General features: G+C 49.4%; 1 protein-coding gene across 5 annotated transcripts in view; it reads left to right on the forward strand.

The window, feature by feature from the left end:
• LOC133353248 (plectin-like) overlaps positions 1-19080 on the forward strand; it is a 229135-nt gene that overhangs the window by 194289 nt on the left and 15766 nt on the right. For all 5 annotated transcript variants that reach the window (XM_061569339.1, XM_061569337.1, XM_061569338.1 and 2 more), the window contains 13 exons: positions 159-284; positions 3555-3704; positions 5306-5460; positions 7141-7267; positions 8591-8774; positions 11189-11346; positions 12060-12238; positions 12850-12988; positions 14204-14403; positions 15163-15325; positions 16052-16135; positions 16701-16808; positions 18388-18489. In XM_061569339.1, coding sequence (XP_061425323.1) covers positions 159-284; positions 3555-3704; positions 5306-5460; positions 7141-7267; positions 8591-8774; positions 11189-11346; positions 12060-12238; positions 12850-12988; positions 14204-14403; positions 15163-15325; positions 16052-16135; positions 16701-16808; positions 18388-18489 — 1875 coding nt within the window. The remainder of the gene's footprint in view (positions 1-158; positions 285-3554; positions 3705-5305; positions 5461-7140; positions 7268-8590; positions 8775-11188; positions 11347-12059; positions 12239-12849; positions 12989-14203; positions 14404-15162; positions 15326-16051; positions 16136-16700; positions 16809-18387; positions 18490-19080) is intronic.

The raw sequence follows: 19080 nt of genomic DNA on the forward strand, positions 1-19080 counted from the left end.
TGTGTCAACGGTGCAGCAGCTGCGGGATCTGGCGAAGGGGTATGATGAGGTGCGCAGGGCATCAGCGGCTCGATCAGATGCCTCGCCACTGGCCGCATTGCTTCATGCCCGAGCCACCTGACCACCGCGCTGCCTCCTCCTCTCCTTCTTCTCCGCAGTTCTTCCGCGACGTGGACGACACCGGCAAGGAACTGAGCGCCGTGCGGGATTCGCTGAACCAGGCGTACGCGTGCGATGCCTCCACCGACGTGCCCCGCCTTGAGAGCCTGCTCCAGCAGACGCACGTGGGTGCCACTTTCCTCATTTCGCTCGCTACGTGTGCGGCAGCGCGATCCATCGATGGATAACCCCACGGAGTCGATAGGAAGATCCGCAGTTTGTTGAGTCGTAGCGAGGAAGCGCAAAGCGTGATCCAGCAGCACCAACCTCCAAAGCTCTGGTTGCCTGGCATGCGCCAGCTCGCCTGTCGTACACACGCGGATATTCTGTGTGCGTACACATATATATGAACCTTATGGTGGGACCCCAGGGTCCAGAATAAACAGAAGTCAAAATCGTTATTAATTTATTTTTGGCGACTCCGTCCCACCGCGCACATAAATGCCGCGACCCACCTGGCGCGGATCATTCTGTTGTCGTGTCGTGTCCAAGCGCAGCAGCGAGGACGTCAGCGCAGAAGAGCTGGACAAGCGAATGCTGCACTCCATGCTCGAGTATGGGCAGGGTCATAAGTCTTATCCAAAGCTGCTCAAACTGCCTACACGACTTAAGTCCTTAATTTTTTATAACGGTTTGCATAATACAGTGAAACTGCTCTCTTATCTTCATTATTAGTTGTGACCTACCAATGTCTGCAGCCAGGATCATTCGATGACAATCCTATTACCTGCAAATATTTAACAGATGAGATGCATTGCACCGTTAATTCCTCCTGTTTGATAATACTTCTCTTGTCCGTATGGATCTGTGCAGATAGGCTTTTTTTGCGGTTAAGACATAGTCCCCACATACCGCTCGTATCAATGCGGATAAGAGGAGCGGCGACCCACTACTCTGTAGAGTAACATTGGTATAAACGCTTGTTACAATATGAACAGCGCATTGGAAATGCGTACTATTTTATGTACTGTTTACAAAGTGTGTTCACAAATCCACACTGAGAAACACGATGATTGACAGAGGGGCGTAACTAATTTGTTCGATAGTGTATTTAAATAGAGGTATTGCAGGTAAGTAGTTTTCAGTTTTAAAGGCATAGTTTAACAAAACAACACTTGCCACCATCCTTCAAACCCATTGGTGAAAAAGAGCTAAGTTTTTGTTTACATTATAATATAACGTTTATGCGAGAGCCAGGGGCTTATGGGACCCCGGGGTCCCGCCATAAGGTTCATATATAGAATCTATTGTGCCTCACGCAATATATGACAAAGATCCCCAGTATAGCCTTCTACAGGTAAATGGGGCAAGTGCTGTTATGAAACACCTATTAAGGCTGGTATGGCACACGAGGGGTGGGTGGCCAACACCATGCCCGGCCTTTTCATTCCCCAGTGCTGATCATTACACATTCACCATGTACTCATTTAAGGCTGAGTCAACCTATGGGAGGCCAAGGACCAGTTCAAATATTCGCCACTTTTGTTGTTCGTGAGTGGGAATCGAACTCGGGTTTCAGGGTTTGTAGTGCAGTATGCTAACCAATGCGCCATCATTCCCCACAACACTGTATATATATATGCATACAGGGTCATTCACTTATAGATACCTCACTACGCTTAGAGATAGGCATTTATTTTAAAGCTGCTACATGTCTCCCACCAATCTCAATACACTCTCCCCTGTAAGATACGGAGCCATCACTTTCACAATATATTCATTCAGCTGTCAGGCAACGTGGGGGTATATAAACACTCATTAATTCGCCGATAACACCTTGATATGTAGAGGATCGCTAAGCTTTGGTAATTGTTTGGGGCTGGCTCCCTTCCTGCTTGCCTGTGGTTTCTCGCACCTCTGAGCTATTGTTTTTCGACGACAGTGAGTGAAGTCTATGCCCAGTAAAAGTAGATTTTTTTATAATTATTATCATCATCTATAAATGGATTATCCTGTATTCCAGTAGTGGGCAATCTGCGTTCCGTGGAGCCCCACGTGGTGGGCTGGTCTCAGTGTGTCTAGGGGTGATGCATGGGGTCGTGGTTAGTGCACAAGCACCACGTCTCAAGCTTGAAGTCCACTACACTCTACACTACATACTACACTACACACCACACTGTACACCACACCGCATACCGCACACAGCACTGTGCACCACACCGTGCACTGCACTGCCCACTACACTGTACACTGCACTGTACAACTACACTGTACACTGCACTGTACACTACACTATACACCACACTATACACACTACACTGTAAATTACACTAGACACTACGCTAGACACAATACACTAGACACACTACCCTATACCCACTACACTGTCCACTACACTATACACCACACTATACACACTACACTGTACACTACATTATACACCACACTATACACACTACACTGTAAACTACACTAGACACTCCGCTAGACACACTACACAAGACACACTACACTATACACTACACTGTACACTACATTATACACCACACTATACACACTACACTGTAAACTACACTAGACACTCCGCTAGACACACTACACTAGACACACTACACTATACACTACACTGTACACTACATTATACACCACACTATACACACTACACTGTAAACTACACTAGACACTCCGCTAGACACACTACACAAGACACACTACACTATACACTACACTAAACATACTATACACTACAGTACACTACACCAGTGGTGGGCAATCTGCGTTCCGTGGAGCCCCACGTGGTGGGCTGGTCTCAGTGTGTCCAGGCTGATGCGTGGGGTCGTGGTTAGTGCACAAGCACCATGTCTCAAGCTTGCGGCCCACTGAGGTGAAGGAGGGCCGCTCACATGGCCCACCGACTATGGTCTGGGTTGCCTGTCACTGCTGTATTTCCCTTGTTTTTGTTCCACTGCTCAGAGCAGCATACCTGTTCACTGACAACTCGAGACTGAAACACTGCGGGAGGAGACATTTTATCTTTTCCACGCTGCCCCCGCACTGTCATAATATTGCGTATTTTTGTTACTGTGTTTGGTGTTTGTGTTCAAACCTTTTTCACGGTGCTTTGTAGTTTAATAATGTTGCTTATAAATATCTCTGTGTTTAGTGTTTATGTCCAAATATTTTCTGCGCCACTTTAGACTTTAATAATAAACCCCAAAGAAAGAAGTTGCGATGAAGGTTTTTAAGTGTAGAAATCAACAAACGATAAAATTTAAGTAAACGAATAAATACCAAAAGTTGTTAGTAACATCGACCAGGTTGATCTTTCCTCAGCTCCTTGCACCAGCCAAGAGGATCAAACCACCGACCGACAACCCCAGAATGCACTCCCAAGTCGAGAGATGATTGCAACGTTGACGATAACTGTGCCGTTTGTCGCGCCATTGTTGTGCCAGACGGAGCAGCGCTTGGTGCCTCTGAAGGGGAAGGTGCACGAGCTGGTGGGAAGGTCCCAGTCGGTGCTCAATCTAAAGCCACGAAGGCCCGGCCACACCCTGAAGGACCCTGTCACCGTCACGGCCATCACAGACTACACACAGCCTGAGGTAGGCCGCCGCCGTCGTATATTGCTTTAGTTTGAGTGTCTCTATGTATGTTGAATTTCTTTTGTAGCAGTCAGCACACGTGGGTTGACGACACTGTTCTGGGGAAGTGGAGAGTGGTACGGGGAGAGGCTGGAGGGTTTGTAATGGGAAGATGCAGACGAAGCAGTGTGGAAGTGTGAGAACGTAACAGGAGCTGAGATGTATGTATGTTTTAACTTCTTTTGTACCGTACGTAGTCACCCATGCTAATTGGAGGTGCGAGGGAAGGACAACAAACTAAACACAAAAAGCAGTTCGAAAGAAATTAGTTTGCAATCAAGATTTAAAAGTGCACAGCTCCGGTGGTTTCCTAATATCGGAAGGAAGAGCGTTCGGTGGTTAGCCAAAAGCTGCAGCTGCTGCTGCGAGGATGTTTGCCAATTGTGCTTGTCCAGTCCTTTCCAGAGGCACCACCCTTGCGAGTGAGTTACTCTGAGATGGTCTGCGTAACACTTACCCTGGAGGGCAAGTTTACACTGAGAATCCTTTATCCGGCAGTTCGGTAAAAATGCCAATGATTAAACAAATATATTTGGCAATTTCTGTACGTTACCTATTTTTTTTTGCACCTTTGCTTTGACAGATCCACATATTTAAGACTGGTGAAATTAATCGCTTACAACAACATGTGCAATATAACTCCACGGATTATGGGGCCAAGTTTAAATTTTGGGGTCCCCAAAGCTAAAAACAATCTGCAATTTTAAAACATTTCATTACATCATTGGGTGCAATATAATAGCAAGTTGTATTTGTTACTTAGGACCGCACTGCGGATTAGAAACATAATATTTCATATTTTTTTACGATTGCTTTAATCAAGGCGTGAGCTGTGGTGCTGATTGGGGATTTATCTGATGATCATTTACATTCGGACGCTGTGATGTGGTGTCATGTTTAGCAAACTGGACTTTCAATCCCAGAGGTCATTGGTTTGATTCGATCTCCCAAAACAATGTTGGAAGGTTAACCCCCCCACCCCTTCCTCCCATCCTTGTGCATCCAGACATATAAATGGGCACAGCACAGTCGATTGGCAGGTGACGTGTGGTGGGGTTAAAAGTGTGGGTGCTTCCGCCTCGTCTTCCAAGACGTCCAGTGTGGAAGAGTCGGGCAAAGTACCCTCTGGGGGGGGGGGGAGGGGTCTCTAGAGCTTCCTCCAGTGGAGGCCCTTTGTGCGAGCAGTGGAGTGAACAAGGAATTGCAGGGCTACGCCTTTTCCTCTCCATTCTAAAACTAAACTAAACTATTTATTTTTATTTTACTGGGAAAGGCCCACTGAACGATAGAGCTCTTTTCCGGAAGCAAGCTGGCCACAAATGATAGCTCAACGAAGTGGCTTATCACGTGAACATTTATAGCAGCCAAATAAAAAAAATGCGTGATGTTTTCTAAATATGGAGGGTAAAATCGGAGGACCCGGAGAAAATTCCACGCGGCCATAGGGAGAGAGACACACAAACTGCAAATATACAGCAGGCGTCAGGGTCGGGATTGAACCCACGACCTCCTGTACACCAGGCGAGGTAGTTAACATCTCGCCACCGCGGCACCCCTTGCAGGTGACGGTGAAGAAGGATCAGGAGTACGAGCTGAAGGACAACTCGGACGCGACGCGGTGGCGCGTGGCAAGCGTCGGCAGGAAGGACGCGACCGTGCCCTCCGTGTGCTTCGTGCTGCCTTCGCCGAACCCGGACGCTTTGCAGGCTGCGGAGCGGTGAGCATCCAAATAATCATCAGCCGGGGAGCTCATCCCTGTTGCCGCTGCGCTGCAGACAACAGTAATAGCGGTGGCGGGGGGGGGGAGAATCACGCGTATGACGCACAGATCACGCGACGCTCTCCAAACAAGCGTTTTGTCTTCGGACGTGTTTCGTTAGCAGCAGGGAAGCCGATGGGTAGCTGTGAGGGCAAAATAGGTTCTGCGATTTCTTTTTTTACGATGGGTAAATAAATTTTGATTTAAAGCTTTCATGACTGCAGGGATTCATATTCTTGGTTCTTTCGGTAAAGTCACGTAGAAGGGAAATAATAAAATGATACAATATAAAACAAAAAAAATTCTCACGACGTTTCGACTGCAACACAAGCAATCATCATCAGTTGTGAAATCCACAGCAAGAAAATTTGAAAAAAGTATTCTTTTTTTGAAAAAAGTATTCTTGCTGTGGATTTCACACCTGATGATGATTGCTTGTGTTGCAGTCGAAACGTCGGGTAAATAAATGTTGAGGTAAAATGTGTTTGCGTATTTGCAAGAAGTTTTTTTTTCCCTCTGGTTTGTGTCTCCAATGTTTTGGGCAACCCTTTGATGAAGTTCACCAGTTTTCGTTAGGGTGAGTCCGTAATGGTAACCCAGCGTTATACTAGAGTTGCGTTCATATTGGAACATCTCTATGAGAGTTAGAGTGCTTTCCCACCCCCCCCCCCCCCCCTTGTTACAGATGGACAGGGAGAGCTGATGCACAAAATTTATTTGGAAAGCATAAAAAATACTGTGCAGTCAGTCGGTAACTATCAGTCAGTATTAACGTGGGAATGTTTACATTTTAGAATTCAGAAAAAGGCTTTCAATTTTAAAGGTCAAACATTTTAATTGCAGGATTTGTTTAAAACGTGTTTCAATTGTTCCTTGTAATAGTTTATTGGCATTGACGATATTTATTTTATTGCAAAGACAGCTTTTTGGAATGTCCTTTGCACAGAGTAATTAGGTTACACAACCTTAAAATAATCTTGTGACTTGGTCACTGAGAGGTCCATCGATTAGAAAATTGCGTGGAATAAACTGGGACAGATATCAGTGAGTCGACAGAAACACATTGAATCTCTAAAGAAACTAAACCGCATTGTCGCTATCCTGTGTTTTTCCATTTTACAATGCAACGGGCAGCTGCGTGATTGAGTACTTGCAACAGTTTCCATTTGGTTCATCGCCAGCGAGTTTCAACACCACCCCAGTTGGCGAGCCAACCCCACTGAGCAAAGAACTCCCGTAGCAATACCCTTACCGTGCACGGTGTTAAAAGTGTCTGTTGTCGTTGTTGTATCCTCAAATCTTGTAACTAAATTTTAACCCACTTCCCAATGTGGTATCGACTGCAAACTTGGTATACTTATGTCATTCTGATGACAATACTATATTCTATCATAATAAATAAATGAAAATATTTTTAAACGATCTTTTTTATATGTTATGTTTCGCCTTGGGTCTAATTGTCCACGGTAAACTGACATTGGCTGTAATTAACCACGGTCCCTTACGTTATGGCAAGCTTCGGGGCCACTTCCTGGAGTCGTGGAGTTCTTCCATTACTAGTACGGTACATTTCATTAAAGCGTGTTTAATTTTTTTTTTTTATAAATATTATTTATTGTTTTTATTCCCCCGGCACAGACTAAGACAGCAGCACAAGGATCTTCTCGCAGCCTGGAACGGCAAGACGGCAGATCTGCGCAGCTTATTGGCCTGGCACCACCTGCTGCAGTACACCAAGATCATCCGTGCTTGGGACCTCCCCACGGTGAGACCTTTACCGGCAAATAAATGACACTGTGCACGAGCCAGTGGTTACGTGTGCCGCGCTTGGTGTAATGGTCAGGGCACATTGGGCTGCAAATCCACTGGAATTGGGGGGGGGGGGGTGGCACGGTGGCGGGATGTTAATTATGTCGCTTGGTATGCAGGAGGTCGTGGGTTCGATCCCGACCCTGACGCCTGCTGTATATTTGGAGTTTGCGTGTTCTCCCCGTGGTCACGTGGATTTCTCTCCGGGTCCTTCGGGTTTTTCCTCCACATTTAGAAATGTGCGTTTAGAGTATTTGGCTGCTATGAATTTCCACTTGATAAGCCACTTCGTTGTGCTATCATATGTGGCCAGGTCGCTTCTGAAAAAGAGTCATATGGTTCAGTGGTCCTTACCTAGTAGAATAAAAAATAAAACGTTTAAATAGTTGAATCTCACCGGCCGGCACGGAAGTTGAAGCAATGGGCTACTTTCCTAAAATTATACTTGAGAGACTAAAGAGGCATGTGCATTCAAGGTACATTCAAAGTGAACATGAGTGTGAAGGATTTCCACCTGTCAACATACACCACAGTCGATTGGCAGTTTGATTGTGGTGGGGTCAAAGTGTGGGAAATCGGACCTCTTCCAAGATGTCGGGCGGGCGTGGAAGATTAGGGCAAAATACATTGTGCGTGGTGGACAGGCACGCTAATTAGTGCTGGTCTCTTGCGACTTATGACAAGCACTCGTATAAAAACTGTGGTGGAGTTTGCCAAGGCCACACCAGATACGATTACCAATGTTCTACTGTTACCTTATGATCTGACTCATCCGCACAAGAGGAATGTGAAATTTCCACCACTTGCTCAGGATTGTAAACAGGAGATGAGTTGCAAACACAGGCAAAGGTCATTTATCAGGATATTAATGATGCTACAACCTGGCCTTGGCTTGTACACAGGGTCTATGAGATACTGCCTCTAGTACCATGGCAGGGCATTGGGCCCCCCTACCACTGACTTGTACAAAGGTATAATCCGTTGACATTGCAGTGCCGAGCAGCACCTGTGTTGGCCGGCATGGTCCATGATTTCCGCTCGTAGCCACCAACACCAGTGACGATTATCTGAACCAGTAATGGGCCTCCACTAGGTCGGCTCGGCCTCAAATGAGTACCTGGGGCGGCACTTAGGAAGACAAAGGCGGCCGGGCGTGGTGCTGGCCAACACCCACCCCCTTCGTGTGCCGTGCCGGTTTTCGTAGGTGCTCGCCGACAGCACTTGCTCCAACAGTCTGTTGAGGCTATACGGTCGGACGGGGGGATCTTTGTCTTTGCAGCTGAAGAAGCTGGCACTGGGACAGAAGGAGGAGGCGCTGAAGGAGCTGGAGCGCCGTCGGCAGGCCTTCCTGGAGGAGCGCACCACCTCGCAGGCGCCTGGCGATGCCGAGACGGCGCAGGCCGAGGCGGAGGTGTCTACCTGCAAGCAGCACGTGGCGCAGCTTGAGGCCAGCATGCACAGCGGTGAGCATCTTCTAGTGGCGCAGCTTGAGGCCAGCATGCACAGCGGTGAGCATCTTCTAGTGGCGCAGCTAGAGGCCAGCATGCACAGCGGTGAGCATCTTCTAGTGGCGCAGCTTGAGGCCAGCATGCACAGCGGTGAGCATCTTCTAGTGGCGCAGCTTGAGGCCAGCATGCACAGCGGTGAGCATCTTCTAGTGGCACAGCTTGAGGCCAGCATGCACAGCGGTGAGCATCTTCTAGTGGCGCAGCTGGAGGCCGGCATGCACAGCGGCGAGCATCTTCTAGTGGCGCAGCTTGAGGCCAGCATGCACAGCGGTGAGCATCTTCTAGTGGCACAGCTAGAGGCCAGCATGCACAGCAGTGAGCATCTTCTAGTGGCGCAGCTTGAGGCCAGCATGCACAGCAGTGAGCATCTTCTAGTGGCGCAGCTAGAGGCCAGCATGCACAGCGGCGAGCATCTTCTAGTGGCACAGCTAAAGGTCGGCATGCACAGCGGCGAGCATCTTCTAGTGGCGCAGCTAAAGGTCGGCATGCACAGCGGCGAGCATCTTCTAGTGGCACAGCTAAAGGTCGGCATGCACAGCGGTGAGCATCTTCTAGTGGCGCAGCTAAAGGTCGGCATGCACAGCGGTGAGCATCTTCTAGTGGCGCAGCTAAAGGTCGGCATGCACAGCGGCGAGCATCTTCTAGTGGCGCAGCTAAAGGTCGGCATGCACAGCGGCGAGCATCTTCTAGTGGCACAGCTAAAGGTCGGCATGCACAGCGGTGAGCATCTTCTAGTGGCGCAGCTAAAGGTCGGCATGCACAGCGGTGAGCATCTTCTAGTGGCGCAGCTAAAGGTCGGCATGCACAGCGGCGAGCATCTTCTAGTGGCACAGCTTGAGGCCAGCATGCACAGCGGTGAGCATCTTCTAGTGGCACAGCTAAAGGTCGGCATGCACAGCGGTGAGCATCTTCTAGTGGCGCAGCTTGAGGCCAGCATGCACAGCGGTGAGCATCTTCTAGTGGCACAGCTGGAGGCCAGCATGCACAGCGGTGAGCATCTTCTAGTGGTGCAGCTTGAGGCCAGCATGCACAGCGGTGAGCATCTTCTAGTGGCACAGCTTGAGGCGAGCATGCACAGCGGTGAGCATCTTCTAGTGGCACAGCTGGAGGCGAGCATGCACAGCGGTGAGCATCTTCTAGTGGCGCAGCTTGAGGCCAGCATGCACAGCGGTGAGCATCTTCTAGTGGCACAGCTTGAGGCGAGCATGCACAGCGGTGAGCATCTTCTAGTGGCACAGCTTGAGGCCAGCATGCACAGCGGTGAGCATCTTCTAGTGGCGCAGCTTGAGGCCAGCATGCACAGCGGTGAGCATCTTCTAGTGGCGCAGCTTGAGGCCGGCATGCACAGCGGTGAGCATCTTCTAGTGGCGCAGCTTGAGGCCAGCATGCACAGCGGTGAGCATCTTCTAGTGGCACAGCTGGAGGCCAGCATGCACAGCGGTGAGCATCTTCTAGTGGCGCAGCTTGAGGCCAGCATGCACAGCGGTGAGCATCTTCTAGTGGCACAGCTTGAGGCCAGCATGCACAGCAGTGAGCATCTTCTAGTGGCACAGCTAAAGGTCGGCATGCACAGCGGTGAGCATCTTCTAGTGGTACAGCTAAAGGTCGGCATGCACAGCGGTGAGCATCTTCTAGTGGCACAGCTAAAGGTCGGCATGCACAGCGGTGAGCATCTTCTAGTGGTACAGCTAAAGGTCGGCATGCACAGCGGTGAGCATCTTCTAGTGGCACAGCTAAAGGTCGGCATGCACAGCGGTGAGCATCTTCTAGTGGTACAGCTAAAGGTCGGCATGCACAGCGGTGAGCATCTTCTAGTGGCACAGTTAAAGGCCGGCATGCACAGCGGTGAGCATCTTCTAGTGGCACAGCTAAAGGTCGGCATGCACAGCGGTGAGCATCTTCTAGTGGTACAGCTAAAGGTCGGCATGCACAGCGGCGAGCATCTTCTAGTGGCACAGTTAAAGGCCGGCATGCACAGCGGTGAGCATCTTCTAGTGGCACAGCTAAAGGTCGGCATGCACAGCGGTGAGCATCTTCTAGTGGCACAGCTAAAGGCCGGCATGCACAGCGGTGAGCATCTTCTAGTGGCGCAGCTTGAGGCCAGCATGCACAGCGGTGAGCATCCTCTAGTGGCACAGCTGAAGGCCGGCATGCACAGCGGTGAGATCATTATTATCATGGCCTAACCCCCAAAATCAAGTATGAATCGTAGCATTGGCCGCGAAAACTTACGCGCATTGAGTTAACGAAACGAACGCTGGTTCTGACCTCTGACAACCGTCGTCTTGCGGTGCTGCCTCCCCAACATTGACCCGACGTCGTTGCTCTCACCCCCCCCCCCCCCCCACCACGCGCGTGCCCCGGAGCAGAGGAGCAGAGCGAGGCAGCGTGCGCTCGCTGCGTGGCGGCGCTGAGAGACCTCCGCGGGCGGCTGGGAGAGAAGGAGGAGCGCGTGGCGGCCGGGTGCCAGGGAGGCCTGCAGGGAGACCACGAGCAGCACAGCGTCGCTCGCGTCGCACAGCACGAGGTGCCCCCGCCGGCGCGCTCGCCCGCCCTGCGGAACGCGATCACTCGCGCACGCTCGATCACTCGCTCCTGTTGCTCTCTCACTCGCTCACTCGCCCAAGCTCTCTCTCCCGAGGTGCCACCGCCGGCGCGCTCGTCCGCCCTGCGGAACACGATCACTCGCGCACGCTCGCCCGCTCGCTCACCCTAGCTCTCTCTTCGAATAAAAATCTATCTTCCATCCAGCTTGACTCCCCTTTACGACCTTCACTGTGACCAAAGCCCCCCCCCCCCCACATTCCTTTGGTAGAGGTGAGTCTCTCCACGGGACAACCACGGCTTTCTCTCCCACAAAGTGGTACTCATTCTATCGTCCCCGGAGGAGTGATGAAAAAAACCCGGGGCGGTGGCGCAGCGGTTAAAACGTTGCTCTATGAACCCGGTGACACCGAGTTCCATTCCCGCTCATGGCCAACACCGATGACGAATATCTGAACCGGTCCTGGGCATCCCCTAGGTCGACTCGGCCTCAAATTTGCACTACTTAGGTAGACAACGATGGCCGGGTGTGTTGCTAGCCACCCACCCCCTTCATGTTTCCTAAGAGGGGGGGCGGGGGGCATAGATGTTCCGTGCTGTCCCCCTTATAGGTGCAATTCGCTAACAGCGCTCGTCCCAGCAGTCTGTTGAAGGCTACACGTGGTGGGTGACGGGGATCTTGGCCTTTGTGTGCAGGATCTGCAGAAGGAGCTGGAGGCGCTGGCCGGGGAGCTGGAGCAGCTGGAGCACGAGGGGGCCGCGCTGCTGGCGCTGAGCCCCGCGCCACCCAGCAGCGGCGCCCTGCGCTCCGAGCTGCCGCTCGCCACCCAGCAGAGGGAGCGCACCTACACCCTGCTGCTGCTGCTCGTCCAACGGTAAAACGAGGGGTTCTAAGAGAGGTATCCTCCACGGGGAGAGGTTGGCCGGTTTGCAACGCGCAGTAAGGGTTTCGCAGCCGACGTTATCCGTATTAGAGTGGGTTTTTTTGGGGGGGGTTAGATCGCGTTAATATTAATGTGTCGTTAAACCCGCTGACACAGCCAATTAGTAAGCGTACACAAAACGTGCCAATTAGTTGCTAGTTACTGGGACCCACAGACAAAGCGGGAAGGCGGCAGCCCGGCAGGTGAGCCAGCACCAATTTCAATGTGCGATGTAATCGAGTGAGCGTGTGTTGTCCTGGTGTGGTCTGGGACTGTTGTTGTTGTTTTTCTGCCTTGCATTTGGTGTTGACAAATCAGCCGGAATGAATGTACTTGTGCAATTAGTACTTCTGTACTTTTTTTATTTATAGCGACTTTTCCTGAAATTTTTTTAAAATCTTGCTCTCATAAAGTTTTTTTTGTATTGTTTGTTGATGTGACCCTGAGCCGCCCCTACTGGACATCTGTGAAAAAAAAAAGCTTCTCAGCTCATCGGATTCCTCCTCCGACTCCGGTATAAATAAAGATTCTAATTATGATTCACGCGCCGTCTCTGACACCAGGTTGCGCGCCATGGGAGAGGTGGTGAGCTCCAGCCGGGACTCCGAGCGCTGCCTCGGAGCCCTGGAGGTGAAACTGGCCCAGGAGCCCGGGGCTGTGACGGACCCCGACGCCCTCAACGCCTCCGTCAAGAACCTCAAGGTCCTCCCATCACGTTCACGCGTTCCCTTTCACAAACGAACGAGATGGTCCGGGTGGCTCAGAGGTCGGAGTACTAAAGCTTGCGCCGCTGAGGGACCTTGGGTTCGAATCCAAGCGGGCGCTTGTGATTAAAGCAGCTAATCAAGTGTTAGCGAGTTGGTGGTCGCAGCCCGGTTACCAATGACGAATAAAATTTAAAAAATTGTAAAATTGTTCTGAAATTACGCAGAGCTTCAAACTAATACAATGTCAATGTGGCATAAAATCACAAAGTTATGGGAAACTGATATCGCGATAATCGTCGTAAAATGTTACATCATGCCATCACATCATGAAAAATACGAAGTTAAAAGGTCACGTGCCTGGCAATAGGGAGGAGGTGCAAATTGTTAGGGGTGGAATACACAAGCGAACGAAGCACTCGCCCTACCGCTAACCCCAGCCACACCAGCAAACCAGACCCCCCACCACTAGCCATAGTACTCAGCTCACTTGCCAGCAAAACCATAACCTTAGCATTTCAACATGCTTGCCAAATAAATGCTTGTCCTACCACGAGATCTATCCACACTAACCACCCGTTCTCTAGCCCTTACACTCAGCACGCGAGCCAGCAAGACCCTATCCCTGCCTCTAGCCCAGACCACACTAGCCAACCAAACCCTAACTTTAGCCCTAACCACAATCAACTGACCAGTCCCAGAGCACTATCCCGACCGCCATTTTTATGCCAAACCCCTACGCCAAACATTTTCACTTGCTGTTCACTTTTGTCATCGTTCGCCATGCTTTTTGAACGGGCACCGCAGCAAACCCTCCCCTCTAGTGCCACCGCCTCCACCACCACCTCCAAATAAATACAAAGATCCCCCGTGTAGCCTTAACAGACTGTAGGGGCAAGTGCTGTTAGGAAGCATCTATGAAGGTCGGCACAGCACACGAGAGGGGTGAGTGGCCAGCACAATGCCCAGCCGCCTTTGTCTCCGAGTGGCGACGCTTACACACCGCACCAGGTACTCATTTGAGAAGCCCAGGACCGGTTCGGATAATCGTCACCGGTGTTGGCCGTGACCGGTGATCGAACCTGGGTCTGCCAAGCTCGTAGCGCACCACGCTAACCGCTACACCACCGCTCCCCACCACCACCTCCACCGCTGCTATCACCTCCCGAGTACGATCTCTCATCTCCGCCGCGTGCGGCTCTTCTCTCCGCAGGCCCTTGCCGCAGACGCGGCGGAGCCGCTGGGGACCGCGATGGACGCAGCCGGGGCAGCGCTGCAGCGAGCCGAGGGTGCGGACGGCCCCCTGGCGCAGGCCGCAGGGGGCCACGCGGACCCCGACCTCGCCTCCTACAGGGAGCACGACGCTCGGCTCCGAGGCCGGGCCAAGCAGCTGCAGACGGAGCTCGCCGCCAGGTGAGCGGAGGGCGACTGGCAGCGGCAACAAGCAAAACGCGACGATGTCCCTCGGTGCTGGCGCTCGCCCGATGGGGAAGGGGAGGTGGGGTCGGGAGGGGGGGAGGGGTGCTCGCTTTCGGTAGAGAATTGGACAGGAGATGGATTGAGATGGGAGAAATGTCGACAACGAATCGAGATGATGCAGCGCGATGAGGGAAGAGATGGTTTAAACTGACGTTGATTTTAGATTTGAAGCTTTCGTGACTGCAAGGATTCATACTCTTAGGTTTTTTCGGTAAAGTCACGTAGGTAAAAAATTTAAATAAAAATTAATAAAAGTAATAATAGAAATAAAATAATAAATCACGACGTTTCGGACGTTGATTTGCGTCTGTTTCGTAAGCATTTGAATTTCAGTTGGTATTTGATGCACCCCTAATTTCCTCTTGTGTACAGGTGTGCCCTATTGTGCAATCGGTGTATGTGACGGTTACGACGATGATCATGATAGTAGTACTGATGATGGTGGTAGTGAGGGTGATGATGTATGTATGTACGTTGAACTTCTTTCGCACCGTACGTAGGCAACCGTGCTAATCGGAAGTGCGGGAACAATGATGAGGAGACTCGTGGTATTTATTCTGCGTGGTCCGACCATCTAGGCTAGGCGACCTGGGGCCAACCGTGCTAATTTGAGGTGCAGGAACAATAATGATGATGATGATGGTGATGATGGGGACGCTTACGATGTTTATTCTGCCTGGTCCAACCGTCTAGGCTGGGTGACCTGGAGGCACTGTCCAAGAAAACGGCTAAGTTCCATGAGATCCATCTTTGGCTCGTGCAGCTGCTGGAGCGGAGTGGTGAGAAGCAGAAGGGCCTTCTCGCTGCAGATAAACCAGACTCTCAGAGCGTCACTCTGCTGCTGGAACAACAAAAGGTCAGTTTTTTGGGCGCCGCAGTGGCGAGGGGACGTTACGTCCCCTCGCATGGTGCGCAGGAGGTCGTGGGTTCGATCCCGACTCTGACGATTCCCGTTGTATATTTGGTGTCCACGTGAAGACGTGTGAATCTTTCTTCGCATTTAGATTATTTGGCTGCTATTGTAAGTGCCCACATGTGTTGATAAACCACTTCAATCAGCTATCATGTGTGGCCAGGTCGCCTCTAAAAAAATTCGCTCATAGCTCGGTGAGCTTTACCTGGTAAATAACATGTTTTAGTATAGTTTGACCTCTTGCAAAACATTTTTTCCCATGATTAATCAATTAATTGAATCATTCAAAATTATGACAGGTAATCAAATCTCTGAGAGTGGAAAATCATTAAACACATAACGGACATCATTGATCATCAGTGGTCAGAATTTGTTTTACTGTTGTTGTTTATTCGTATGTGCTTCATATGTTTTGTGAAATAGATTGCAAGTTTAACTATCTCAGAATAAACTCCTGTGAATACACGCATTGGACACGTGCACCTCTCCACAGACAGACACACAGACTCTTACCTTCAGCAGGCCAGGCCCCTTGTGAGCTAATCAATAAATTTTACAACGACAACCACATCCCGAGGCCGTCGGCAGTGGCGGCATTTGCAGGACGTCGCAAGTTTGGGAATGCGCGGTGCTGTGTTGGCGGTGCCGTAACGCCTGCTTGTGCTGCAGGCGCTGGTTGACGAGCTGGAGAAAGCGCAAAAGAAGGTGAATGAGTGCAGGAAGAGTGCAGAAGAATGTGCATCCCACGTGCAGGTATGACTCTTCGAGGGCTTCTCGTGGTTATCCGCAGATTCCAGATTCCACTGCAGCTTTTCCCGTTTGAATTTTCGTGTGGTTTCAGGTGGCTAACTCTTCCCCCCTTTTACCGCCGTGAGCCAGTGGTAGAAATCCCACTGTGCTAGGGAAGGGGTGAGTCTAATCCGTACGATTTAAAATTATTATTTGTATCTACCCCGGAGGGAAGCATTATGGGCCGAGTCGAACCCCCAAACCAGAATTTCAACTCGCGACCTTCCGAATGTGAGCCGTTCGCTCTGCTGGTGCTGCTGAGCCACCCGTACAGATCACATGAAGGTCAGGTTCGAACCTATGTGCTCAAACTTGGCAGGCCAGGAGCTCCCTCCCCGGCCAGCTGAGTCTCAAGTTGAATGGTTTGTCGCATAATTCACGTAACCCGCTTGAGAATTCGCCCCATTTAAATATATTGGCTGCGCAACAACTTTGGCACCTCGCATGTCACCGCCCTGGTCCCCTGCCGATATGGTTGGATGAAAGACTGCACGTTGTTTGACGCTTGCACGTTTTTGTCTTTCTACAGACATACGACACGAGAGTGTCGGCGTATCGGACTTCCATCGAGAAGCAGCTGAAGACACCGGCGCAGTGGCCGGCCGGCTCAAACGTGGCCGACGATTTGAACAAAGAGGTACGACGTCATGCCGGAGCATTCGTGCTGACAAATTACAAATACAACAGCATTCGCTCGCTCTTCAGGCATTTCCAAAGGGTCCATAATCAGCATGGGGAATTGTTAGCGCTTAAGCATGTCATAGAGCAGATCATGTTTAATAATAATAATAATCGGGTTTTTCCCCTTTTTCTGGCAACAAAACTGAAACCTTTTTACAAGGATTCATGTCTGCATTAACCACAATACTTGCAGTCAAAATGCAAAAAAACCCACTATGACAATATATGCATTGTCCTTGAAACTGATTGGTCCACACTTAATTTGGAGCTTTCGTGACTGCAGGAATACATCCTTGGTTCTTTTGGTAAAGTCACGTATAAAGATAAAATAATAAATTAAATACTAGCATACGACGTTTCGATTGCAACACAAGCAATCATCATCAGGTATAATAGAAATAGAAACACAAATCTAGTATACTTAGAAATGTAATGTAATACAACAGAGAGTCGGATAACACAACAGTCAACACCCTACCTGGTTGATTACGTTCTTCCTGAGAATGCTAAATTTGAGAGAGAGATAAAACACAGAACCAGAGACATATAGACAGACATATACGTAGAGACAGATATCACAGAGATACATAGAGAGAGACACACCAAGGGACGGCTTTCTTTTGAGCCTCGACCCAATTGGTGCTCGACCAGAGGACGCCAAAAGGCGTACAGCTCAAAGACAATGCTGCACTATCAAAGTAATGAGTGCTCGGGGTGAGCATCTACATCATTAGACCTCCTTTGCCAGTACCAAAATATAATAATATTTTATTGTGGTACTGGCAAAGGAGGCCTAATGATGCAGATCATGTTTGTTTGCATGTTTTTGCCTCAAGTCTAACACTGGTGATACAAGGACATAAAAGAAGGTTGTTTCTGGTGTAGGCCAATTGGTTTCAAAGATCATGTATATCATCACAAGATGTATTTTTTCATGTTTTTCCACAAGTTCGTGTGGCTAATGCAGACATGATGCCGTGTGAAAGGTTTCTATTTGGTGTTTGAACATCTTAACACAACCCTTTTATTTCCAGAAAGGGAAAAGCCTAATCTTATATTTTAATCACTTTTAAACTGCCAATAAGGTCCTATAGTGTTAAGGTGTTCAAACACCAAATACACACAAGGCATTAAATCTGCATTCACCACATGTACTTGTGGTACAAAAATGCAAACAAATTCGCTTTGATAATATTTCCACTGTCCTTGATATTGATTGGCCAACACCAGAGACAGCCGCTTTCATAGCTTTGTCTCACCAGGGCTGGACCAAAGCCCACAAAAAGGCGACCAGTACAAGGACAAGGCAAAGACCAAAACATTGATAGCATGGGTTAAGCAGCGATATCTATGGGACCCTTTTGCCAGTTTAAAGTTTTTGGCCTTGTCTATCATTCAACGTTCTGCTGTGTTTTATCTGTGGGTCTCATTAATAAAACTGCTTTTAAAAAAATTATTGAGGGGTTGTACACACCGACAGTTTGTTTGCGCACTTCTTTCATGAGTGTCCTGATGTCATTTATCTTCAATCTCAGACGTCAGACCTGGTGGGCAGATACAGCACAATACTGGGCCATGCCAAGCAGCAAGTGGGCTCCCTGAGCGAAGACCTCAAGCGCATTCAAGACGCTGAACAGGTGCGGCCGTCGCACTCACTCTGCATGTGTGATTGTGTGTGATTATAACAACTTATAAAAACAGGAACATTAATATGCATAGGAATCTTAAGACACTCATTGAGGCCTTAGTAAATAAATCCTCAGTACGTCACTTAGCGCCACTGGTCAAGTCTGATATTTTTTACACCCGACACCGACATCATGCAAGTGTGAAAAATAAATGTCATGCGACATTCCAAATTACTTGTCATTGAAGTGTCATAACTATATAAAATTCATGCCTTTGTTTAGCAAGTCAGGACAGATGTAAAAAATTACTTGCCAAATAAAACTAATTATGCAGGCATAACTCTTCACCACCCTCCTGCCATGGCTATGCGATGAACTGTTGCTTTTCGATTAAACAATTGGTTATTTTTTAACATTGTGGTGAATGCAAGCAGCCTTTATGGTGGGCTGCAGGGATCACATGAACCACTATGTACGACATGCACATTGAAAAAGCGTGGATTCTTGCACAGCACCATTTGATGTGTTTATCATCAGCTTAGGATGATTCGATGCATCATTGCGCCAGATATTTATTTTTACAATAAAGTCCATATCAGA

The sequence above is a fragment of the Lethenteron reissneri genome, chromosome 43 (genome assembly GCF_015708825.2).
Source record: "Lethenteron reissneri isolate LAM-NWPU_2019-01 chromosome 43, ASM1570882v1, whole genome shotgun sequence".
Classification (NCBI taxonomy): Eukaryota; Metazoa; Chordata; class Hyperoartia; order Petromyzontiformes; family Petromyzontidae; genus Lethenteron; species Lethenteron reissneri.